This window comes from Puma concolor, chromosome C1, assembly GCF_028749965.1.
Source record: "Puma concolor isolate L17-30 chromosome C1, mPumCon1.1.hap2, whole genome shotgun sequence".
Lineage (NCBI taxonomy): Eukaryota > Metazoa > Chordata > Mammalia > Carnivora > Felidae > Puma > Puma concolor.
The window spans coordinates 14,442,401-14,468,497 of record NC_141674.1 but is presented as its reverse complement, the minus strand read 5'-3'; the positions used below and the strand labels follow the sequence as shown (position 1 = coordinate 14,468,497).

The 26,097-nt window shown below is 50.5% G+C and overlaps 1 protein-coding gene across 4 annotated transcripts in view; it reads left to right on the top strand.

The window, feature by feature from the left end:
- TMCO4 (transmembrane and coiled-coil domains 4) overlaps positions 1-26,097 on the top strand; it is a 95,639-nt gene that overhangs the window by 6,840 nt on the left and 62,702 nt on the right. For 3 of the 4 annotated variants that reach the window (XM_025935346.2, XM_086715859.1, XM_086715861.1), the window contains 4 exons: positions 2,438-2,597; positions 7,678-7,855; positions 13,996-14,170; positions 14,913-14,940. In XM_025935346.2, coding sequence (XP_025791131.1) covers positions 7,686-7,855; positions 13,996-14,170; positions 14,913-14,940 — 373 coding nt within the window. In that variant the 5' untranslated portion in view covers positions 2,438-2,597; positions 7,678-7,685. The remainder of the gene's footprint in view (positions 1-2,437; positions 2,598-7,677; positions 7,856-13,995; positions 14,171-14,912; positions 14,941-26,097) is intronic. The other variant, XM_086715860.1, reaches the window with a different exon arrangement.

The window sequence follows — 26,097 nt, the reverse complement described above, 5'->3', positions numbered from 1 at the left end:
GTTAAAAAAAAAATTTGCTTTTCTTTTCAGGGCTCCTGAGTGGCTCTGTTGGTTAAGCATCTAACTCTTGATTTCAGCTTAGGTTAAGATCTCACGGTCGTGAGATCGAGCCCCATGTCGGGCTCAGTGCGAAATGTGCTTGGAATTTTCTCTCTCCCTCTCCCTCTGCCCCTCCCCAACTTGCATACACACTCTCTCGCTCTCTCTCAGAATAAATAAATAAACTTAAAAATACAAATATTGTTTTCTTTATGAAAGCATCAATATGCTCAGGACAGAAAATGTCAAAAATACGGAAAAATAGAACAAAACCCAATAAGTTCTAGTCCCACAACCCTGCCACCAAGAGATAGTGACCTGACAGCAAGGAGCCTGACGTGGGGCTCGATCTCATGAAAGGCAAGAGCAGAAAACAAGAGCTGGATGCTTAACTGACTGAGCCACCCAGGCGCCCCTCCTAGTGATCTTTTTGTTCTGTGAAACTGTTTTAAAAAACATACCTGGAAGGTCGCGGGGGGTGGCTCAGTCGGTTAAGCAGCCAACTTTGGCTCGAGTCGTGATCTCATGATTCATGGGTTCAAGCCCTGCATCAGGCAGGCTCTGTGCTGACAGCTCAGAGCCTGGAGCCTGCTTCGGATTCTGGGTCTCCCTGTCTCTCTGCCCCTCCCCTGCTCGTGCTCGCTCTCTCTCTCTCTCTCTCTCTCTCTCTGTCTCTTCAAAAATTGTTAAGAAACAAAAAACACACCTGGAATCATTTTGTATATCCAGTGATATACTGTTAACCACCTCTTTGGAAAATAAAATCCATCATTTGTAGCATCTGCCAATTTCTGTAGTAGAAATACTCCCACTGTGGCCCATCTCAGGCTGCCAGTGTCCTGTTGAATCAGCTCTCCCCAGCCAGTATGAATGAGCCTGTGTCAGCAACCCATGTTATAAGTTAAAATCACGTCCTGGGGTGCCTGGGTGGCTCAGTCGGTTGAGCGTCCGACTTCGGCTCGGGTCATGATCTCGTGGTTTGTGAGCTCGAGCCCCATGTCGGGCTCTGTGCTGACAGCTCGGAGCCTGGAGCCTGCTTCGGATTCTGGGTCTCCCTCTCTCTCTGCCCCTAACCCGCTCGCATTCTGTCTCTGTCTCTCTCAGAAATAAATAAACATTAAAAAAATAGAAAATAAAAATAAATAAAATCATGTCCTTTTTTTTGGATCATAAAATCAACACATTACTGAAAATTCACAAAACATAATTAATAAAGAAAAACAATTAAGATGATCCAGAATCCAAGAGCCCCCTGCTTCGATTAGAGACAGCCACTGTTGCCATCCTGATAGGAGTCCTAACAGTCTCCACTCTCTGGGCAGGTACATATACTAGATATGCATTTCTTCAGAATGCAAAAGCAACACATATGTATAGCAGAAAAGCCTCAGCTATCTCACCTTTCATGGAGAATTTGAGAGACTATTTCTCCAGCCATTTTGTCTCCTCTGCATTTTTTAACATGGTTGGACTCATAGCTTGAGTCTCGTAGTTTGTAGGCATGGTGAAGGCACTTTGCCATGCCCCATAGGAAGGGCATCTCCAGGAGAAGGACGTTATCCCTGATAATTCCTTAAAAAGGATTAAAGAGGTGGGGCGCCTGAGTGGCTCAGTCCATTAAGCATCCAACTCTTGATTTCAGCTCAGGGCATGATCTCATGGTTCCTGAGTTCGAGCCCCACCTTGGGCTCTGTGCTGACAGTGCAGAGCCTGCTTGAGATTCTCTCTCCCCTCTCTCTCTGCCTCTGCCCTGCTCACTCTCTCGCTCTCTCTCCCCCAAAATAAATAAATAAACTTAAAATTTGTTTAAGGATTAAAGAGGCAGAAAATCATACTCTGGTTCTTTGGCATGGAAAATGGCCAGTAGGAGGAAGTGCGGATTATCTGAGGTTGTGGGGAACCCTGGGTAATTCCAGATGCTTGCTTGGCCCCCTGTCCCATCTCCCCTGCTCATCTGATGCTCCAGCAAAGTATAAGAACAGGAGCACCTTTGGGGAGAGAATTAGCAGGAAAATACGGCTCTTGCTTAAGCCTAAAAGCTAGTTCATTCATTCATTCCTGCAACAGACATTTTCTGAGCACTCCCTCCGTGGCCGGTATGTGCTCAGGGCACAAGGTACAGCTATGAAGGAGATCTGGTGCCTGCCAGCTACTTCCAGGCTAATCGTGGAGCTGGGCGCTGCGACCACATCTCAAGTTAGGAGAAGTCAGAACAGGGATATTAAATGAGACAACAAATGCACAAGCCCAGGGGAAATGCCAGGGCTGTGCTCAGTGATGGCCGCTGCCTGCCGTCCAGCAGAGAAAAGTATCCCAGGTAGGGGAACCTACTGGGGCGAAGGCCCAGAGGACAAAGCATTAGCTAACAGATGCCTCTTTCTCTCTCCTCCTCCTCCAGATCCCACACCCTATGGACCCACAGGCTGGTTTTTCTGGTTTGCTCCCCCCAGGGCAATTTGCATATTTCTCCAAGAACCTTCAGGAAGCTGAGCAGCCTGTTTCCAGACTTGGAGAGAGGAGAGGCCAGGGGAAGCCAGCAACTGTTTTCTGAAATCTGGGTACGTGTTATTTAAGGTTTCTTTTTCCTCAAACCCTCACCATTATTTAAAATTGTCTTATTGTAAATATGAGTTTACTTACTGTCTGTCTCCTTCCCTGGAATATGCCTCCATGATGGAGGGCTGTTGTCTGTCTGTCTTAGTCTCCGCTGTTCCCGTAGCGTGTAGGATGATGCCTTCCACGTAATAGGTGCCGATATGTATTTATTAAATTAATTGCTTCTTGACCTTTTGGCCAAGATCAAACGTATATTTATTAAATGAACTAGTTTTGGGTGCCTGTGTGGCTCATTTGGTTAAGCATCTGACTCTTAATTTCAGCTCAGGTCATGATCTCACGGTTCATGGGTTCGAGCCCTGTATCAGGCTCTGCACTGACATTGCGGAGTCTGCTTGGGATTCTCTCTCTCTCTCTCTCTCTCTCTCTCTCTCCCTCTGTCTCTGCCATTCTCTCTCTCTCTCTCTCTCTCTCTCACACACACACACACACAAAAGTAAATAAATAAAAGAATGAACTAGTTAATTTGGGGTAAGGTGAACATTTGCTTTTAATTTACTTGGAACTTAAGGTTTTTGCCACGCTATAGAGACATCCCACTGCTTTTTAAAAAGTTCTTTATCTTAAAATAATTATACTCTCACAGGCAAAATATTAGTACCAAGACATCCACCCATACCCTAACTCAGCTCCCCGCCCCCACGGCCACTGCCTTCACAATGAAGTCTGACCCAGCATCTTTTTGGTTCTTCAAAAGCATCTTCCCTCTGGGGGCGCCTGGGTGGCTCAGTCGGTAAGCATCCGACTTCAGCTCAGGTCATGATCTTGCGGTTCATGAGTTCGAGCCCCTCGTCGGGCTCTGTGCAGACAGCTCAGAGCCTGGAGCCTGCTTCTGTCTCTGTGTCTCCCTCTCTCTCTGCTGCTCCCCCACTCACACTCTGTCTCTCTCTCTCTCAAAAAATAAATAAACATTAAAAGAAAAAAAAAATTTTAAAGCATCTTCTCTCTTGTACCTCTGGGCCTTGACATGTGCTGTCCCCTGTGCCCAGAACATGCTCTTGCTGTCGACCTCACCCCTGTCTGACCGCTACCTTCTCTCGGAAGCCGGTTCTGGGTGGCAGGCCCCTGTTTGTATCCCTCCACCCGTGTTGCCCTTACGTTTATCCTGCTGGTTTGTCATCGTCTTTTTACTCGTCTGTCTCTACCACCGCACGGCTTCCTTTACGGAATACCCTCTCCTGTCCACCTGCCCGGCTGTCGCCCTTGCTTCCTGCAGGCCTCCGCTAGAGCGGTCCCTTTCAACTGCACACCGTCATCACCCCCTCTTGCCACATCACTTCACATCCCCCTCATCCGAATGCTTCTTTCCCGATGATCCCTTCATGGATCCGACCGTCAGACCTGACTGTGACTCTGGTTCTGCCACTTACCAGCCACATGATCTTGGGCAAGTTACTTAGATTATTATTATATATTGCTGTATTGCTGCCTGTGTCCCACCAGAACGCAAGCAGGGAATTTGTCAGTTTGTCATCTGATCTGTCCCAAGGCCCAGACCAGGGTGTCACACATCACGTTCCCTTCTTCATTCACCCAGCACATATTTATCGAATGCCTGCAATATTCCACAGCCTGTTCAGAGAGCTAGAAGCATGGCAGTAAAAAAGAAACAAAAAACAAAAAACAAAACAACCAGGGGCCTCCCTCAAGCTTATGTTCTGTTGGTATACATGGGTAAATAAATAATTTGCATGTATATTATTTAAGATGGGAGTAAGTATAAAACTAGAACAGGGTGCTAGGGTAGAAGGGCAGGAGTACTTGAGCCTGAGAGGTCAGGGAGGGCCTCTCAGAGGAGGTGACATTCAGGCTGAGGCAGAATGATGTGAAGGTCAGAGGAAGAGTGTCCCAGGCAGGGGAACGGCAGGTGTAAAGGCCTGGAGGGGGGACCAGCTTGCATATTTGCAAGCACATCGATGGCCAGCCAATGTGGCCGTAGGGTAGTGAGCAGGCCGGGTTGGGGGGGCGTGAGATGAGTCCAGGGCCAGGCAAGGGCCATCCTAAGGGGATTAGTGTGCGTCCTGGTGTGAGGGGACGCCTTTGGAGACTTTTAAGCGGGCAAGTGACATGATTGGTATATATGACAAAAGGGCCACTACAGCTGCTGTGTAGAGAAGGGATTATAGGACATCAAGAGTGTATCTTGTTGAATGAATGAGGCAGTTTGACCTGATCTGAGCTTTTTTGTGCCCCAAGCTCATCCCCTCTCCCCTGTGGATAGAGACAGGCCAGCTCGTGCTTCTCTGACTGGAAGGCTATTTATTCTTGAACTGAGAACTAACATGGGGCCCTCCAAGTACCAGCCCGATAAAATACCATCTTGGGCTCTTCTGGGTGAGAGGCACAATTACCACGACCTCTGAATGGAGTGGATTAAATCACTAAGCCTGCCACATCATGGCTGGGTGCTGCCCTTACCCCTTCGTTTGTAACTTGTCCCCTTTGTCCACCACCACGGTCTGGGCTGATCCTGTGAGCCAGGGAGATCTGCTGCGAACCTCAAACTTGGGTTTCTGGAGCAACCATTGGAGGCCAGTCTTGCTGGGTGACACTGGCCATGGTCTTAACCTCTCTGGACCTCGGTTCCTTCATCTGAAACAAGGGAAGAAGGATCCCTGTCCATACATAGAGGAAAGAACCCAGGGTTTGGAGCCGGAAGTCTGGTGTGACTTTCGTTACTTAGTTACTGTGTAATTTTGGGAAAAGCCCTTGGCCTCTCTGAGCCTGTTTCTCAGCTACAGGAGGGAATCCTAATAGCTCATGTCCTTCTTAACCGTACGTAGTAGTTGTGAGATTTAAGTGCATTGTAAAGTGTTTTGCAAACTGTTATGTTTCTACACAAGTTGACTTGTTGCTTCAGGGTTACTTTGAAAAACTAACGAAATATTTAGTTTCACAGACTTTAATATTTAATATTGCACGGACTTTTAATAACTCCTCTGTAGAGATAATATTTTGAGGATAAAATTGTTTTTTAAGTTCATTTATTTATTTTGAGAGAGAGCGCGCGCACACAAATGGGGAAGGGGCAGAGAAAGAGGGAGAGAGAGAGCAGAGCCCGAGGTGGGTCTTGAACTTACGAACCGCGAGATCATGACCTGAGCCGAAGTCGGACACTTAACCGACTAAGCCACTCAGGCACCCCTGAGGATAAACATTTTTATTGCTCAGCTGGAGAAGAATGCATTTATGGGCCAAAGGCAGTGCTGAGTGTGGGTATGAGACTTGATATCTCTTGGCAGTTGTGATGAGTATTTAAACAGAGGTAGTGGCCAAGAGCTCTGGCTTTGGGCTCCAGTCTGCAATTTACTGGCTGGGTGACCCGGACTCATTTACTTCTCCTCTGAGCCTGGACATTATGGTGATGCCTGGGCTCATAGAGTTAGCCAAGACTGAACATGTTAACGTTGCAGCCCCAGGGCCTGGCCCCCAGCAACAGGCACGTAATGTTAGCTCTTGTCGTTATCTATACACCTTGCTGTGTGCTGAGCATTTCAGTGATTTCTTTGTTGACTTTTTTAATGCATTTATTTTCTTAACAGACATCTATGTGGCACGGGCCCTTTGGCAGGCTTTGTGCTAAGTGCTTTACAAATACTAACCTACATGGCTATGTCATTTACTGCTAACCCAGTTCCTCCAGGCAGATAATGTTATAGTCCCATCGGCAGGTGAAGAAATGTGAGTGCAGAGAGGTTGAGCTGCCCAGGGCTCCGTATCTATCAGATGGAGGTGCTTGGATTCGTGCCCAGGTTTGTCTGGTTCTGAGCCTGCATTCATATCCACAGTGCCCTGTGGTCGAGGCGGGTTCCCTTCCTGGTATCCACTCCCAGGACCCCTCCTGCCCCTTGAATGCCTGGCTTGGCTTGGTTTGTTCCCTCCCCTGCCTTCTCTGCTTCACCTTCTGCCCCTGGGAAGGAAGGAAAGAATAAAAGGAGGGGAGAAAGGAGACCTCCTCCCCTCCCTTCTTTCCTTCCTTTCATTAAAGCATAACATACACAGAGTGCACAAATCTTAAGCATACAGCTTGATAAGTTTTTAAACGTATTTATACACATGTAATCAGCACTGGGTGATAGAGAAGATTTCCATCACCCAGAAGCCTCACTGTGCCCCTTCTGAGCCAATACTTATGGCTTGCCATGGGCAACCTCTCTTCTGTCTTCTTTTACCTTAGACTGGGAAGGTATGGAATGAACTCAGTTCCGCAGATAAGTGTATCTGTTTATCATTGTGTCTGTGAGGCTCACTCCTATTGTTGTGGTTAGCCAGGCTTCATTCTTTTTCATTGTTTTGTAATATTCCATGCTACAAATATGGCAAAGTTACCCATTCCGCTGTGGACAAACATGTGGCTTGCTTCCAGCTTGCAACTATTCTGAATGAAGCTTCTATGAGCATTCATGTACATGCCCCGTGGTGGACAAAAGCCCTCATTTCTCAGGAGTAGAATTGCTGGGGTACAGAATTGCGTATAAAACACGTTTAGCTTTAATGATAAAGTCAAACCAGTTTCCAGAAGGTTGTACCATGAATACTCTCATCAGCCGTGTGTCCAAGTTCTGTGTGTCCCTTATCCTCACCGACACTTAGGATTGTCAGGCTTTTAATTTTGGCCATTCTGATGAGTAAGTAGCAGTATCTTGGAGTTTTAATTTTATTTCTCTGATGACTAATGGTGTTGAACACCTCTTCATGTACTTATTGGCCATTGGATATCTTTTTATGAAGTGCCTGTTCAAGTCTTTTGCCAGTTTTTAAATTTGCCTCATTTCTATTTCACCATGACTTATAAGAATCGTTTATATACTATGGATACAAATCCTTTGTTGATACACATACTGAAAATATCTTCCCCCAGTCCATGGTGTGTGTTTTCACTCTCTCGAAGATGATGAAGGCCTATTTATCAGTCTTTTCTTTCATGATTGGTAGTTATTGTGTCCATTTGAGTAACTTTGGCCTAACCCCTCACCCCCGTTTGCGTTTTTCACTGAGATTTTTTTTTTTTTTTTCCTGCAGGGCTGGAAATGGCCACGTGCAACAGTTCAAGTGAGGGGCTGCCTCCGGTGGCCGAGCCAGCCGTGGAGGGGGAGCCTCATCTGCCCGTGGGCCGGGAGCTGGCTGAGGCCAACCGCTTTGCCTATGCCGCCCTCTGTGGCATCTCCCTGTCCCAGCTATTTCCAGAACCTGAGCAAAGGTGAGTGCCTTTGTCCTTACAGAGGAAATGTCATGCTTCCTTGGGGAGGCAGTTACTGACAGCCAAGCCACCTGCCGGGTATTACTGGCAAAGAGGAGAAAGTCATTGCCCTTGCCTTGAAGGAGCTCACAGTCTAGAGGATTAGATAGCCTTCCTTCAGTACTCACTCATTCATACCTTCACCAGGCATTTTCTGGGCACCTACTTTGTGCCAGGCATGATTTGGAGTACATGGAAGGAATACGCAAATGAGATGGACAAGGCCAATGCTGTCCCTGCCCATAAACGGGACACAGCCTAATGGAGAAAAGATGCTTATTCATGCATGCAGTATGCCTTCGTCGAGCACCTACTCTGTGCTGGGTGTCGTGCTAGGCCCTGTGGAGAAAACAAGCAAGGCCTGGCTCCTATCCTCTAGGGGCTTATGGTCTGGGATGGGGGAAGGCACCCAATAACTGACTACCATTATACTAGACAGATGGGGTAAGTGCCCGGGTGAGTTCAAACCAGGTGTCATAGGAACAAAAGATTGATGGGTTTAATGACAACATTAGTATCTGTTGTTGCTGGCATCTAGGACAGGTGTGTTTCAATCACACATTTGGAGTCAGAATAGCAGAGCTGTGAAAAGCCTCCAAGCCTTTGAGGGTTCTTGGGGAAGAGAGTTTAGAGGCAAGACGAGGGGGCGTAGGGAGGCAGACGGAGTGGTCCAGGGCCTGGAGCCTGCTTTGGATTCTGTGTCTCCCCAGGGCTGTGACCAGGGGGTAGGCGTGGGGGGGGGGGGGCGCACAGGTAAGACTTTCCTTGGGGAGAATGGAGTTGACTCAGGGACAGGTTGGATGCTGTGGATGGGGCAGGGGGAGGAGCTGTCTATGGCCCCAAAGTTCGAGGTGGAGGGTGGGGCTAGACGGACAGAAATACCATCACCGAGAGTGGAAGCGACAGATGAGGGCAGGAAATGACAGGAGATTTTTTGCATCTATAGTATTTTCAGGACTTCCTCCCCAAAGGTCCCCCGTGAGTAAACTTCCCCATGCTTTAGGTCTTAGCTGGGTTTTTATTTGTTTTGTTTGTTTTTTATCTTCATCCGTCCCGCTGAATACTTGAGCACAGCCCTCTACTTGGGGGGCACCTCTGGGACCCTCCCCACACCCTAGACCAGGGTATTTCTCCAGCCACATGTTCAGCGACCCAGCCCTGCGACCACCACGCTCTTCCCATACCCACCACCCCTCCAGTTTGGGCTCTTGGAGGGCGGGGGCTGCCCGGTTCACCTGTAAGTCCCCAGAGCCTCCCGTACAGCTTGGTGTAGCTGACAAGCCAGTACATAGTGGGTAGAACTTTGTGTACTTTGTTCACATCAGCAGATGTTCATGGGGCGCCCGGGTGGCTCAGTCAGTTAAGCATCCAACTTTGGCTTAGATCAGGATCTCTCAGTTCGTGAGTTCAAGCCCCGTATCGGGCTCTGTGCTGACAGCTCAGAGCCTGGAGCCTGCTTCGGACTCTGTGTCTCCTCTCTCTGCCCCCTCCTGCTCGTGCTCTGTCTCTTTCTCTCTCAAAAATAAATAAACACTTAAAAGAAAAAGTTAGGGGCGCCTAGGTGGTTCAGTCGACTGAGCATCCGACTTCAGCTCAGGTCATGATCTCATGGTTCGTGGGCTCAAGCCCCACATTGGGCTCTTTGCTGACCGCTCAGAGCCTGGAGCCTGATTCCGATTCTGTCTCCTTCTCTCTTTGCCCCTCCCCTGCTTATACTCTGTCTCTCTCTCTCTCTCAAAAATGAATAAACATTAAAAAAAAATTTTTAATAAAAAAATAAAATAATGTTTAAAAATTTTTAAAAATTAAAAAAATTTTTAATTAAAAAGACATTTGTTTTAAAATTTTTACAAACCCCACAAATGTTCATGAGCCTGCACTGTGTGCCAGGCCTGTGCTGGGCCCCCCCTAGGATGGCACATGGAGAAGTGAGTTATCCTGTGTGCCCCCAGCCCCCCAAACACACACACATCCAGGTACCACTTTAAGCACACATGCTCTTGCCTGGCCAGAAGCACTTGCCCTGGGGTATTTCCTTTCTGAAAGTTTACAATCCAGTCGTCAGTTCATTCCACGAGATCTCTGTTTTCTTAGGCCTAAAACACATTTCATTTTTTTTTTTTTTTTAACATTTTATTTATTTTTGAGACTGGGAGAGACAGAGCATGAACGGGGGAGGGTCAGAGAGAGAGGGAGACACAGACTGAAACACGCTCCAGGCTCTGAGCTGTCAGCACAGAGCCCGACGCGGGGCTCGAACTCACGGACCGTGAGATCATGACCTGAGCCGAAGTCGGACGCTTAACCGACTGAGCCACCCAGGCGCCCCTAAAACACATTTTAAAAATGACTTCAGTCATTTTACAACCCAGATATACTTGTTGATTTCAGTAATCTTTTTCCTTTTAATTTTATTTATTTATTTTGAGTGAGAGAGAGAGAGAGAGCACCCAAGCAGGTGAGGGGCAGACAGAAGGAGAGACAGAATCTCAGGCAGGCTCTGAGCCATCAGCACAGAGCCCCACTCGGGGCTTGAGCTCAGGAATCATGAGATCATGACTTGAGCCGAGATCAAAAGTCAGGTGCCCAACCAACTGAGCCACCCGAGGTGCCCCAGTTTCAGTAATCTTTAGAAAAACACTCTGGATTTTTTTGTCACGTGGGACATAAAAGCAAGCCTTTTTAATGTATTTATTATCTGAGCCATAAACATCACAGATAATATTCCCTAAAATTAACTCTGTTTATTAAGCATGGAGAAATTAATGGGGTAGAGTAGGGAACTACAAACGTTTTCTGTAGAGGACCAGGTATTTTAAGCTTGCGAGCCACGTAGCTGCTGTGGCCGTCACTCAATTTTGCTGCCATAGCCTGGTAGGAGCCAGGAACAACATGTAAAGGATAAGTGTGGCTGTGTTCCAGTAAAACTTCATTTACAAGAGCAGGGCCAGCTTTGGCCCACGTGGGTAGTTTGCCGGCCCCTGGTGCTGGAGCTTTGGACTCATCGTGAGAAACGCTGGATTCCTGTTGAGGCTTTGTCTCGATATGGCATTGAACCTCTGCAGCCCACGTGCTCCATCCGTGGGGAAGGGGGGGAGGGGGTGGTGCAGGATGCAAGGGGACGTTTGATGCACCTGCCCAGCCAGTGCCCAGAGCTTGGTGAGTGCCCGGGAATATAATCCCTGGAGAGGGGCAGTCTCTGCGGTGGTTAAACACGGCCCCTGGTGTCATGGAGATGGGGGGTTTGAACTCTAGAGCTGTCATGTCACCTCTCTGGGTCTAGGTTTCCTGATCTCTGGACTGGAGTAAAAATAACACGTCCGTCCCTGGAAGGGGTATGGCGAGAAGTAAATGAGTCGGTGTGTAGAAGGTGCTTACCTAGCGCAGGGACTGACAGATAGTTGCTCTGTGATTGTCTTTTGTGATCACGGTTGCTGCTGATATCACACATTTCGATAAACCAACAACCACATTAGAAGCGATTACCAAAACCCCGCTGATCTAAACGCTGTTTGTTGTTTAATCAATGGCTGTGCTGCCGCTTTACGACCATATTTATTCATTTGTTCCTTTAAAGAAACACACGCATAGCGCTTTATACAGGCCAGCTCTTGTTCTGAGCACAAGGCCATATGTTAACTTACTTAATCCGGCTGGCCACCCTGTGAAATGGGTTTCGTCATTATCGCCACCATTCTATAGACCAAGAAACTGAGGCACACGGAGGTTGAGTAACTGGTCCAAGATGACACAGCCAGTGACAGAGCTGAGATTTGAACCAGAGGCTGTGCTCTCTACGCCTCCACTCTTATTAGGAGATGCTTGTCTATATCCAAGACTTTCTTGTTGGACACAGGGCCAGGCCCTGCTTAGTTTACTCCGAAGGAATGTTTAGTTCACTACGTCGTTTCCTGCCTCCATACACACCCATGTAACCACCCCCGGGGTTATCCCAGTAGATTGCAGTGGGGTAAATTGTAATTGTAGTAGCAATAGCTAGCATTTATTGAAGGGTTATCAGGTGCCAGGCCCTATTACGATGTCACTTAATCTTTCTATCCAATCTCTGAGGCACATCCGCATTTTATAGCAGAGGAAAATGAAGCTAAGAGAAGTGAAGTAAGGACATGAACCCAGCCGCTGAGGGAGCCAGGACTCCCTGGGCACCGGGCTTCAGAGCCTGACTCTGAAACCTATTCTCCGCTGCCTCCCTTGGCCACATTATAACCAAAGCAGTGAGGCCAGCTGACATGACTTGAGGATCTCCTACATTCCAGGCCCTGCTCTGGATGCTTCGTTATGTATCATCTCATTGAGTCCTCAAACAACTTAATGAAGTTGGTCTCAGGGCGCCTGGATGGCTCAGTCGGTTGAGCGTCCGACTTCGGCTCAAGTCATGATCTCTCAGTCCATGAGTTCAAGCCCCCCGTCAGGCTCCGTGCTGACAGCTCAGAGCCTGGAGCCTGCTTTGGATTCTGGGTCTCCCTCTCTCTCTGCCCCTCCCCCACACACTCTCTTTCTCTCTCTCTCTCTCTCTCTCTCTCACACACACACACACACACACACACACAAAATAAATAAACATTAAACACATTTGAAGTTGGTCTCTTAAGCCCATTTGCAGATAGGGAAACTGGGACAAGAGGAGGTCAGTTTACTTGGCACGGTGCCACATTACCCAGATGTCCCTTCGGGAATGGCCTCCTCTCGCCACTGCTGAGACAGGGCTGCCCGCACGGCCGGGGCTGCCTCGGCTGAGGAGAGCCGTCTTGCCCACGCTTCTGCCCCCTTCCTGGGCAGCCCTCTTCCAGTGATGGCCTGATGGGGCGGGCGTGGAAAGGCCCCACTGGGGGCAGCCCTGAAGGGTCTCCTATCTCCCTGCAGGGTTGGCTGAGGCTTCTGGTGAGGCTGCAGTGCAGCTCGGCCTGGCGGCCAGTCTTGCTTCCTGGAGACTGAACCATTAACACTGTCAGGCCAGGGTTGTAGCTGGCCCGCAGAGACCTCTCCACTGGGCTTGGGCACTGGCGGCTCTAGGGAGGGGGTGGGTGGGCTGCCTGGGATCCATGGGGCCCACCCCCGAGGTTGCCCACACCACCAGGGAGCTCAATTTGTTTTGGGGAGACCTGATTCCACCCTGGCCCCATCAGAACCCAGGGTGCAGAAGCCAGCATGAGGAGCCCCAGGGTAGTGTGGTCAAGGCAGGCTGGGACGTGGGTTTGCAGAGAGACTTGGCCTCGAGGCCTCAGCCTTTTTTTTCTGGACTGGTGGACTCACCTCCTAATTGACCCCCTGCTCCGGGGGCCCCCCATCCCCCCACCTAGTTCACCACGGTCACTGCGAGGAACGTTGGTGGCTTTGAAGCAAAGCCTGATGTGGACTCTGTCCCAGTCTCCCAAACGCTGTGTGCCTCCCACAGCTCAGGGGTCCCTTTCCTCCTGGAGTCCTCCAGGGGCCCATCACCTGCCCAGGGACTCCTGTGGGACTAAAGCAAACGACGGCCATGGGCACCGTGGGGGGAAAGACCCTTCCTGTGCGCTTACCTGCTCCTGCAGTGGCCGACTTCTTTCCTGAAAGCATGTCCTCAGTGACTTCCGACAGCAGCAAATCAAATCACCTGTAGGATGCCTTTTCTAGCAGCTTCTAGCAGCTGCCCCTCACCTCTGCAGGTGGGTCTGGGCACTGCCTCTCTGGACACATGGGGCTCCATTCCTGCCTCTGGCCTGGCCTGTGGCAGGGCACGAGGGTGTGTGAGTCACGTACGTGTCTGTGAGCTTCTCCCCTGAGGCGGGGGTGCCTTGTTCCTCTGATTCCTCAATCCCCCGGCACAGGCCGGGCGCAGGGCACCGGTCAGTAACTGCTCATTACCCTCCTTCCTGTGGCTCATCAGCTGCTTTGGTGAAAGTTCTGGTGGGGGAAGAAGCTAAGATCCACATCCTGAAATTAAGTTTCTGGCTCTCTGTCTCCTTCCGTGGGTCACGGTCACCATGGTTTTTGTACAAGCTGGCTGTTCACACCCATGAACGCATCTCACCCGAACTTCCCAGTGGCCTCATGAGACGTGTTCTGGGAGCCCTGGGATCTAAGCCATGTCTGTCTTACAGCTCCTTCTGCACGGAGTTTGTGGCGGGCCTGGTGAAGTGGCTGGAGTTGCCTGGAGCCGTCTTGCCAACCATGACCGCTTTTGCCAACGGCCTGGGAGGCGAAGGAGCAGACGTGTTTGCTGCCATTTTATTGAAGGACCCCATCTTGAAGGACGACCCATTGGTGATCATTCAGGTACACCCACCACCCGGGCGGTGCAGCTGGCTGCTGGGGAAAGAACAAATGATTTCCTTTCAGAGTCAGCCTAGAAATCGCTTCTAGTGGGGTGGGGTCATTGAAAGCTAAAACAGTTCGTCGTAATATCACAGGATGATGATCAGAGCTAATAGTAAGTTACCATTACTGAATATTTACCATGGCTTTAATTTAATACTTAAACAGTGCTTTATTATGTGCTAGCACCTTACAAATATTAGTCCATTTAATTCTGCAAGCCACTTTATGAGTTAGATTGCATGATCATCCCCATTTTATAAATGGGAAAACTGAGGCCCCGAGAGGTTAAGTAAGTTGTTCAGGGTCATGCAGCTTGACAGGTGGCTCAGCCGGGACTTGAACCTTGGCAGTCTGACCCCAGAGTCCAGGCTCCTGAGTGCTAAGCTGTGGTGCCTCTTTTTGGAAGCAGGAGCTCTGCTCTGTGCCCTTGGGTGCGTGACTCAACCTGCTCAGGGTGCAGTTACAGCAGGCAGCTTATGACGCGGGCTGTTGTCGAATCAGTGGGTTTCCCTCCTTGAAAGTCTTACCCATTTCTTTCTTTATCTTCCTACCTGTGTGGCTGGCTCACCACTAGAACACAGGGCAGAGATATTTTGTCGGTCTCGTTCCCCCACTTGGTAAAAGTCAGTAAGTGCTGTTCAAACAAGCAGGCTAGTTACATATCGAACGTATTGCTAATTCCTGTCCCCTTTTCCCCCAGGACCTTCTGAGCTTCTCCCTCCAGGATGGTGAGTTGATTTTCTAAGTTCTGTATATTTGGGGTGCTCATCTCCACCCTTGGCCAGGAAAGCCAGTGACAGGTGTTGCGACCTGTGGACCTACCCCCCTGCCCCCACCATGGTCTTTTGGTGCAGGGAAGGAGAGGGACCCTTGTGTAATGGGGGAGCCAGTAAGCACTTCGTTTGTGCCAGACATTGTGGGTGCTCGATAGTTATTTCTCAAGGCCCCATAGTTTTACCTCCTAAGTAGCTCTTGGGTCTGGTTCCTTCGCTGTCTCCACCTGCCATCCCAGCCCCAGCCACCACTGCCCCTTCCTGGCATCCTCACTGGTCTTCCTGCCTCCATTCCAGTCAGCACTTTGTTCTCACGCTGCAACTCAGTGATCTTTCCAGATGCACGTGGGACCACGCGCGGCTCCCACTGCCCTCAGGAGCGTGGCCCCCAGCCTACCCCGCCTCATCTCTCAGCACACCTGTCCCCCCTCTCCACAGCGGCCTCCCCAAGCGCCTGTGCTTCCTGCACCGTGGACTTTGCACATGTCCTTCCCTGCTCCTCTTATCCAGTTACTCCTACCTTGCCCTCAATCCTCCACTCAGGCATCTATTCCCTGGGGAAGCCTCTGCCCCCACCCCCTCACCCCCACCCCCCGTCTGGGATGCTCCTCCCAGCACCACGTGGCCACAGCTGCAGTTGAATGGTTACGTGATTCTTTGCAGACTTCTCCTCCGGACCATAAGTGCCAGGCAGGCAGAACCACATCTGGTTTCCTTCACCACGTATTTCTAGTACCTAACATAGCACCTGGAACATAGTACATGCTCAGTAGCTATCTGTTGAATGAATTAATGAGATAGATCTTACTGCCCCGTTTTGTGGATGAGGAAGTCGGCTCAGAGAGGTTAAGTGATTTACCCAAAGCTGCACAGCAAGTGGCAGTGTGGGATTCTACCTGCTTTCTTTCCTGGGGCTGTCATGACAAATTACTGTAAACTGGGCAGCTTGAAGCTGCAGAAATGTATTCTCGCACAGCTCTGGAGGCCTGAATTCTGAAAGCAAGGTGTCAGGCAGGGTCTTGTTCCCTCTGAAGGCTGTTGGGGAGACTCCTTCTTGCCTCTTTCAGATTCTGCTAGCTCCCAGTGTTCCTCCGCCTGTGGCCATATCTCTCTGGTCTCTGCCTTCATTGTCCCGTGGCTTTCTCCTCCCTTTGCTGTCCTCTCCCCGCCTCCTGTAAGGACGTTGTACAGGGTGTCCTCATCTGGAGATCTTTAACGTAATTATATCTGCAAAGATCCTTTTTCCAAATAAGGTCACGTCCCCAGGTGTCAGGGCGTGGATGTATCTTTTGGGGTCACCATTCAACCCCCTGCAGCACCCCAGGGTGCTCTCCATCAAACACCTGGGCTGCCTCGTGAGCAGCCCCCTGCCCCCGTAGCTCCGCATCAGATTCTCCCCACCACCTCCTCTCTGCCCGGGCTCCCCTGTTACTGTGTGTGCGGCTTCTTCTGTTCCCTGAGCTGGCGAGGGGTTTTGGCACAAAGACCTCCGATGTTTATTCTGACGGCAAGCAGGGAGGAGGAACAGAGAATGACCGGTGAAATCCCAACAACCTCCAGACCGTCACATGGGGCAAAATTTTGCTGGAAAAATTACAGAAAATTACATTAAAAAGGTACCTAGGGAAAGTGGCACCAACTTCCCGTTGGAGCCCTGGCTCGTGGGGAGTGGAGGGTGGGAGGAGGAAGAAGAATGGAATCACGAGAACAGCATGTGCAGGAACACGGGAGGAAAGAGCACACAGGAGAAGGTCACTGGGGGCAGGAGCCCAGCGGGCAGGGCTTTGAGCCACCTTGGCGGCTGAGCTGGGGAAGACAGCAGGGTGCATTTCCCCTGGGCAGACTTGAGGAGGCGTCCCCACCGGCCAGGCGTGAGGAAACGTGGCCTCAGCGAGGGCAGCCGAGATTCTGGGGTGAAGGGCTGCCCCAGGAGTCATTCTGATGGAGAGACAGCAGAATGGCTGACGGACCAGACAGAGGGAATGCAGGAGAGCGACCAGGAGTGACGTCTCGTCTCTGGAATTCTGGTTGCCCGATGCCAGTTGCCTGCGTGTTCGGATCCAGCTGGGGAATCCTGGTGTGTGTCTTAAGTGACGCTTTCAGGCACAGTGGCGGTCAGGGACCCTAAGAGAGTAGGGAGCCTCCACAAGCCCAACGCGACAGGTCACAGAAGCTGGTTTCTCACACACGCTTGCAACTAAAGCTTTGTTCAGCGCGAGGTCCGTGCGGATAGCAGAGCACAGAGGTCACCCTACCTTGGGGCTTCTTATTAGGAGACGAATACATTTTTCTTTCGTATTTTTTTTTAAAAAGAAAGAGCCTTAAGTCCCTGCTCTTCACAGTGTGGTCCGTGGACCAGCAGCGTCAGCATCCGGGAACTTAGGTGGAAGGCCACCCTCGGGCACCACCCAGGCCTACTGAACCAGAATCTGTGCATTGACAGGATCCCAGGGGGTTCCTTTATAGTCTGAGAAGCTCAGCTCTAAGGCTTAAAACCCAGAGTATATTTTTTGGTCCTCCCGTATCCAGACAAAATATTTTCACTCCATATCTCAGAGCCGAATGGGGCCCCAAGGGTGATTTGCTGAGCCCCTGGTCTCGGACACGTGTGGCATTAAGTAATACTCCTCTGTTTGCTGGCGAGGCTTGCCCCAGGAAGTGGCACAAGTGGTCTGAGAACGTTGCTCAGTCATATCACTGCTTTTGGGTTTTTGGTTTGTTTGTTTTTTTTTTTTAACAGAAGTAAGGGAGGGATAATGATGTCTGATTCTCCCGGATGCTCGCAAAGGAAAGGATTTGAGTTTGCACGGAGGTCTGAGACCCAAGTGGCTGGAGAGCACAGACACTCTCACGTTATAATCCTGTAATGACTAAGCCACCAGCCGAGCATTCACTGAGTGTCTACTGTTGCTGAGGGCTGTGCAGCACCCCTCCCCCCGGGTGGGGGGGGGTGGGGCATGGTTGAGGCTGTTGCTTCCATTTTGTAGGTCTGAGACACATGGTCAAGGTCATCTTGGATGAGCCTCTCATTTTTCCAAGTGGAGAGATTAAGGCCCAGAGAGGGGAAGAGGCTTTCCCAGGGACGCACAGCGCCAGAGGCAGACTAGGAGTCAGACCCAGGTCTCTGGCCTCCCGGACCAGCACTTTGTCCCACTGCCTTACCACTGGGTGGGAGGAGAAGCTGTCCCAGTGCTCCTGCGTTTGCCTCAGTTTCTCCCTTTACCTGGAGAGCCGTGTTCATCCCACCCCGCTTCCTGCCCCCCACCTGCAAACCACAAACCCTCCCGAGCACCCTCGAGCAGTTAGGACACAACTTACCCCTTCTGCTATGGGTGACCTTGTCCACAAGGCCTTGTTCTTGCAGAACAGTTGGGGTGGGTTTAAAACTGCGTGTCTTATGTCACCACCCGGTACGTCCCAGGGGCGTTCTCTGAGCTGCATTGAGCCCAGCACTGCCTTTTAGATTCTGTTGACAGTAAGCACCACTTGGCACCTGGCCCTTGTCACACACTGTTGCGTTTCACCCTCACAGCCACCTTTACTGCAGGCACCCCGCCCACTTTACAGATGAGCAAACCTCAGCTCAGAGTAACTGAGTAACTGGCCTAAGCTGGTGAGTGACAGAGCTCGACTTTCTAAAACGAGTACTGCTAACCAAACCTTAGCAGATTTTACCCCCAAGGGTTGGGATATCCAGAGGCGTCCCCACGGAATGTCATAGAACCCCGTATCTGAATAACACGAGTCCCCGATCACATCGGGGGGCCTTTGGCTTATCTGATGGCCTCACCAAGTGCCTGCAGACATGAACAAGAGTAGCTTCAGCAACACACTGGGACCCAGTGGGGGCAGGTGCTGGGGTTTCAAAGGTCTACAGAGGTCAGAGGTGGGACCCTGAAACCATCTAGACCGCCATCTCATCATATAGATGGGGAAATGAGGCCCCGAGGTGGGACTGGCTTGCCAGTAGTTGTCACGGCTAACTCTTTATCCATATTAATGAAGAACCAGGGACCAAGAAGTGGGGGCATTTCGGGAGTCAGCCTGCCTGGGTGTTAAAATTCAGGTTGTACTTTGGCAAGTAACTGAACGTCTCTGTGCCTCGGTTTCCTAAGGTGTCAAATGAGAATAAGAGTAGTCTTTACAAGGTGGTGGTAAGGATTCAGTGAGAAACACATGCCAAGTGCTATGAACAGGGCTGGCCATGAGTGCCGCTCACATGTGGTGGGGGTTAGAGGTAAATGGCAAAGCCCTGGAAATCAGGAAAGCTGGATACTTACCCTGTCCCTGAGACGCCCTCGTTGTGTGACCTTGATCAAGCCACTTAGCCTCTCTGAACTGCAATATCAAATAAAAATAAGGGACAACAGCCAGATGCTCCTTAAAAACAACAAACAAAAAAACAAACAAAAACTGTCTTTGGTTCTAAGAGCACAGTTAGGGATCTTGGAAGGAGAAGATCAGGGTCATTGTTGGCCCATTTTTTTAGGTACTTACTTCCTCCATAAACTCCACGAGGGCAGGGCCCTGGTCTGGCTTGTTCACCATTGCATCCCAACATCTACCATACTGATGGGCACGTAGTAGGCCAATAATAGTAATTATTAGATGGATAGATGGAAGGATGGATGGATAGAAGGATGGACAGAAGAATGGATGGATGGATGGATGGATGGATGGATGGATGGGAGGAAGAACAAGTGGACAGGTGGACAGAAGGGTGAATGGATGCATCAATGAATGGATAAATGGAAGGATGGATGGATGGATGGATGGATGGATGGATGGATGGATGGGTGGGTGGATGGCCTTCCTTTAGAGAATGAGCTTGGATGTTAGCAAGGTGGTTTGTCTGAACTTGAGGGTTAAACCATCTTCTTCTACAGAGATTAATACAATAGGAAGAGGCTTTCTGTGCCCCTAGGTTTTTCTCTGGGTGTGAGGTGGGGTGATTAGTCATGGAATCAGCCCAGAAATTCAGTATGAAAGACGGCATTTCTCAGAACTTCCTGGAAGTTTGACCTTTACCAACAGTACTGGGATCTTTGTCACCAGACGGTGCCATCTTGGCAGCTGGATGGACTTGTGTGTGCGCTAATCATGTTCTCTTCATCCACTAACAACCCACCACACTCTTTCCCCACACAACTGAAAAAAATGAGTCTTCTCTATGTGAAGGTTCCACTGAATCCAAACTGATAGCTCTCAGCCAGGTTCCTCAAGCTCAGCACTATTGGCATTTGGGACTGGATCATTCTTTTTTCTGGGGTCGTCCATGCACTGTAGGACGTTGAGCAGCGTCCCTGGCCTCCACTCACTGGATGCCAGTAGCCCTTCCTGGGTTGTGACAACCAAAAATGTCTGCAAAGTTGCCAAATGTCGTCTGGGGAGCAAAAATGTCCCTGGTTGAGAACCAGTGCTCTAGGACCCAGAATTTGCCCATCTCAGGTGGGGCCCGTTTATGTACAGCTGGTAGTCTTTATAAGTTATCCTAGTTGCTCTCCTAGGTTCTGCACGTGGACTGGGAATTGTTACACAGTATATAATCCTCAGGTCAACTGCTGAGGAAGGCAATATTACCCCCACTGACTGGGGAGGCAATCAGGCTCAGGAGGTTAAATGAGTAGCCCAGGGTTACATTTCAAAGGAAGTTTCGAAATTCCATTTAAGGCAAAGTGAGTGTCACCGTGAGCTCTGCGCTGGTGGCCAGGAAACTTCACCTGAATCGTGGGGTTTGCCCTCTGTACTCTGAATCCAAAGATAGCATCGACTCCAGGCTATGGGACTGGACGTCCAGGCAGTCTTCGTACAGACTTGATTCTACTTTGTGATGTCTTTATTACTGAGTTGCAAACCCTCCCTCCCTGATGAATCAGAGAAGACTGAGGTGTTGGTGTCTTGGCGTGGTGAAATTGCAAACACCATCACCTGATTGCTGAGTGTTTTTGTCTGCAACTTGAGATTCATGCAACCTGTTATCAGTATCAAAAACTGGTCCAAACACCGGCAGGTAAGAACTGAGCACCCACTGTGTGCGCCTGGTTCTGTGCAAGGCCCTGAGAGTAGTTCTCCTCATAGCTGATACTCCTTGAGGGCCCACTGTGTGCACACCCTAAGCTAAGTCTTTATGCTAATTCATTAAACGCCACAGTGACCCTAATGCGCAGATGCTATTACAGTTTCCATTTTACAAAAGAAGAAACTGTGGCCCAGAGAGGGAAATAACCTGCCTAAGGTCACACAGCTGCAAAGTGGTGGGGCCAGGGTTCAGACACCGACAGCGTGGTTCTAGAGTCTACTCTTAGCTCCTGCTGTGCTTCCCACGTAGGTAGAAATTGATTAAAAAATCCTCTTCCTCGTAGCTGACTTTGAGGAGATTTGACAAGGTCAGAATTGAGAGGGGGTACCCCGGGTGGCAGGAAGAACGAGAAGGTGGAGCTGAAGGACCATGACCTTGAAGTAGCCTTGTCACCACCCTCATGCCCTTAATTGTCCCCCTGAAATAAGCCGTGGACGGAAAAGGCAGGCGTCATACCTGGAACAATCTGAGCTCAGTTCCTGCCCTGTGAGGGGGGGGCCGTCCTAAAGGTCGCATCCCTCCATCTGTGTTCTGCGTCGCAAAGTGAAGACGCTAGGCAGACAGAAAAGCTTAAACCCAGGGCCTAGTGGTGGGCAGCGTGGGACGGGGTTGGAGTAAGGCGTAGATTCTTTATATGCAAAAAAAGTTCACTTAGTGTAAAAATGGGGATACATTGTCTCGAAGTTTCTAAAAGTCGGTGAGTTGAGGGACGCCTGGGTGGCTCAGTCGGTTGAGCTTCCGACTTCGGCTCAGGTCACGATCTCGCGGTCTGTGGGTTCGAGCCCCGCGTTGGGCTCCGTGCTGACAGCTCAGAGCCTGGAGCCTGTTTCGGATTCTGTGTCTCCCTCTGTCTCTGACCCTCCCCTGTTCATGCTCTGTCTCTCTCTGTCTCAAAAATAAATACACGTTAAAAAAAAAATTTTAAAGTTGGTCAGTTGAGGGGATGCTGGCACAGCAGGCTGGGTGACAGTTGTATGTGTACAGGCTGAGATGTGTGTCCTCAGACCCTCGGGAGAGGAGTGAACAAGCCCCCGGCCTGCCTAACACGGTGCACAGTGTGGACACTAGCAGGGTAGTACCTCCTGTCCTGACTTCTTAGCAGGGGTCTTCGCGTAAGAAGTTCTGTCTTTTTCTGTCTCTCCCAAAAATAAATTAAAAAAAGAGGGGCGCCTGGGTGGCGCAGTCGGTTAAGCGTCCGACTTCAGCCAGGTCACGATCTCGCGGTCCGTGAGTTCGAGCCCCGCATCAGGCTCTGGGCTGATGGCTCAGAGCCTGGAGCCTGTTTCCGATTCTGTGTCTCCCTCTCTCTCTGCTCCTCCCCCGTTCATGCTCTGTCTCTCTCTGTCCCAAAAATAAATAAACGTTGAAAAAAAAAAAAAAATTTAAAAAAAAGAAAAAAGAAAACGTGGGGAGGGCAGCCTTGTTATTACAAGTCCTGGGGTGCAGCCGGCATTTCGCACCGCGCTCCAGAGATGCTGTTTGGCCTCTGGTGCCCAGGACAGCGCTGGACAATGATGTGCAAAATGCAGTAGCTTCTCTCTTGGGAGATGCTGGGGGAGGAAGGAGCCCAGAAGGGCGGGTTCTGGCCCCTGGCTCTGTCATGAACACCCTGGGTGACTTCGGACACGCCCCTTGCTCTTCCTCGGCCAGAGGGACCAGCTGGGCACCAAGGGGTTCCGCAGTACGTGGTTGTGTGTCTGAGGTGGGTGCGGGGGGGGGGGGGGGCTGGCACGCTCCTGCCCCCTGGTGGCAGAGCTGAGATCCCTAGGTTCCCCACACCAGCCCGTCACTACCCACCCACCCCCCCCCCCACCCCCGCTCCCTTTCCCACCGACCACCACACCAAGATTATCTAAAGAACAGGGTGATTTGTCACCTTTACATGTGCTTGTGGACCATGGCCTAGGGCCATGCCTGGAATCGTGTGCACACACTACATACCCCTGAACACGGAACACGGAAAATAGGATTTGCCGCTGACCTCATGGGATTGCCCTAGAACCCCCAAACTCACTCCATAGTAGATTTGCCTTTAAAAGACAGCCACAGAGGGGCGCCTGGGTGGCTCAGTTGGTGAGGCATCCAACCTTGGCTCAGGTCATGATCTCGTGGTTCGTGAGTTTGAGCCCCACATCGGGCTCAGTGCTGACAGCTCAGCGCCTGGAGCCTGCCTCAGATCCTGTGTCTCCCTCTCTCTCTGTCCCTCCCCTGTTAATGATCTCTCTCTCCAAAAACGAATAAACATTAAAAAAAAAAAAAAAAAAAGACAGCCACAGTGGAATGAACAGAAACGTTGGCATCGGATAAGCCCCGCATCGTTATCCAGGCTCCATCTCTCTCTCAGATGAGTGACTTAGAAAGTTTCCCTGCTTCTGGGCTTCCCTCTTGTACAAAGCTGAGCATCATCATTCCAAGCTCCTAAGACCGTTGGGAGGGCGGCCAATCACACGTGCAAGCTCCTGGGGTGGTGATACCTGGCACTTTAGTAGGGGTGCCGTGGACAACGAGTTTTCCTTCCCGCCCAGGTAGCACAAGGGGCCATCTTGGTCACGCCCCTGCCTCTGGGCATCAGGGTGCCCAGACCTTCTCAGACCAGGACGCCCCCTGCTGTGTTTCTCATAGTGGGGACCACCCGCTCCAGGATCGCCTGAGGAGCTTGTTAAAGGTGCAGATTCCTGAGCCCCATGCCAGACCTGCACGTGGGGCCTGGGGATCTGAATTTTCACCAGCTCCCCTGTGACCTCCCATTGTGGGTCTCAAGACCGCACGTCACCACATCTGGATTCACATGCTCACTGACTTGGAGATTCCCATCTCCTGAGGTCCTGAGAGGTGGGGTGCAGAGGCTGCCCTGGGGCTGCTCCAAGCCCATCTGACCTTGGACTTTTGCAGGTTCCTCCCAGAGAGGGTGGGGGGACGGTGGGGGTGGGGACAGGTACCCTGGGGCTGACCCTTAGATCTCTGAGCTGGAAGGGACCTCAGGAGACCAGCTTCTCTGGCCTTAGTCCTTTGGGTGGGTTTCCAGAAGTGCCCGCCCAGGCGCTGGACTGGGACAGGAGCAGCCGGGGCGGTCGTGGGGGCCCACTGCCCACTGCCAGGCAGGCTGGGGAAGATCAAAGCTTGACACAGATTCGAGGGGAGGCCAGGAAGGAGGAGCGGAAGCCAAAAGCCATGTGTCAGCTTGGGAGGTGCGTCAAGACCGTGTTTTGCTGTCTCAGCTGTGGCTCCTGTGTTCTGGGCCAGGACAAGGGCACAGCCTCTGCAGCCAGACCGCCCGCTTCACCACTCACCAGCTGGACGACCCGGGGCAAGCGACCAAGCTCTCTGTGCCTCTGTTTCCTCTTTGATTAAATGGAGATACCATAGCAGCTGCCTCCTGTAGTGGCTGTGAGGGTTCAGGGAATCAGTGCATGTGGAGGGCAGCACCAAGTGTGGTTTCGAGTGAGCAGTGCATACGTGAAGCTTCCAGTATGAATATGATTATTAATCGCAGGGTGTTTCTGCCAGAAGGAGATACGAATCTCTTCCAGCATAATTATCCTCCCCTATTTTGGACCTCTCCCAACTGAGATCCGTTCGTTCGCTCGTTCGTTCGTTCATTCCTACAAATACTCCATTCTTCACTCTTACAAAGATAATTACACATCTGCTTGGTTTTAGGCACAGAGCTAGGTGCTAGGGATGTACAATGAATTTGTAGCTTATTTCCTAGAAGGAGAGACAAAAACGATAAACTAGTAGGCAAATTGAAAAGTTTTAGGGGCGCCGGGTGGCTTAGTCGGTGAGCGTCCAACTCTTGATCTCGGCTCACGTCATGATCTCACGGTTTGTGGGTTTGGGCCCCGTGTCAGGCTCCGTGCTGACAGCGTGGAGCCTGCTTGGGATTCTCTCTCTGTCTCCACTCCTCCCACACTTGCATGCGCTCTCTTTCTCTCAAACTAAATGCACATTAAAAAATAAATAGGGGCGGGGCGCCTGGGTGGCGCAGTCGGTTAAGCGTCCGACTTCAGCCAGGTCACGATCTCGCGGTCCATGAGTTCGAGCCCCGCATCAGGCTCTGGGCTGATGGCTCAGAGCCTGGAGCCTGTTTCCGATTCTGTGTCTCTCTCTCTCTCTCTGCCCCTCCCCCGTTCATGCTCTGTCTCTCTCTGTCCCAAAAATAAATAAACGTTGAAAAAAAAAAATAAATAAATAGGGGCGCCTGGGTGGCTTGGTCGGTTAAGCGTCCGACTTCAGCTCAGGTCATGATCTCACGGTCCGTGAGTTCAAGCCCCGCGTCGGGCTCTGTGCTGACCGCTCAGAGCCTGGAGCCTGTTTCAGATTCTGTGTCTCCCTCTCTCTCTGCCCCATCCCCACTCATGCTCTGTCTCTCTCTGTCTCAAAAATAAATAAATGTTAAAAAAAAAAATTAAAAAAATAAATAATAAATAGATAGGGGGTGCCTGAGTGGCTCAGTTGGTTAAGCCTCCAACTCTTGATTTCAGCTCAGGTCATGATCTCACGGTTCGTGGGTTCGAGCCCCATGCCTGGCTCTGCGTTGATGGTGTGAAGCCTGCTTGGGATTCTCTCTCTCTCTCCCTCTCTCTCTGCTCCCACATCTCTCAAAATAAATAAATAAACTTAAAAATGAAAAGATAAATAAGTAAAACTAAAAATTTAGCTTTAAATGGTGATAAGAAAATACCTCCTGATAAAGGGATAGAAAGCAGTAGAGTCAGGGAGGACTTCTCAGAGGAGGCAGCACTTAAGGAAGGAACTGAGTGATAAACAGGTCCAAGAGAGAGTATGCTAGGCGCTGTGAAGACTTTGACATTGGAGAGTAATTCATCACTGTAAGAGATGACCCTACCCAGAGGAGGAGAGAGGCCTTACCCAGTAAAGTCGCTGTCTCCTTGTCTCCTGGGGAAGCAGGACTCAGATGGTCCTGGAAATAGGGAATAAGTCTCGGCTGGAGGTAGGAAGCAGAAAAGAGTGGGCATGTCAGAGAGTCCTGGCAGACAAGGGAGAGCTTCAGTTAGTTAATGAGCCAACAC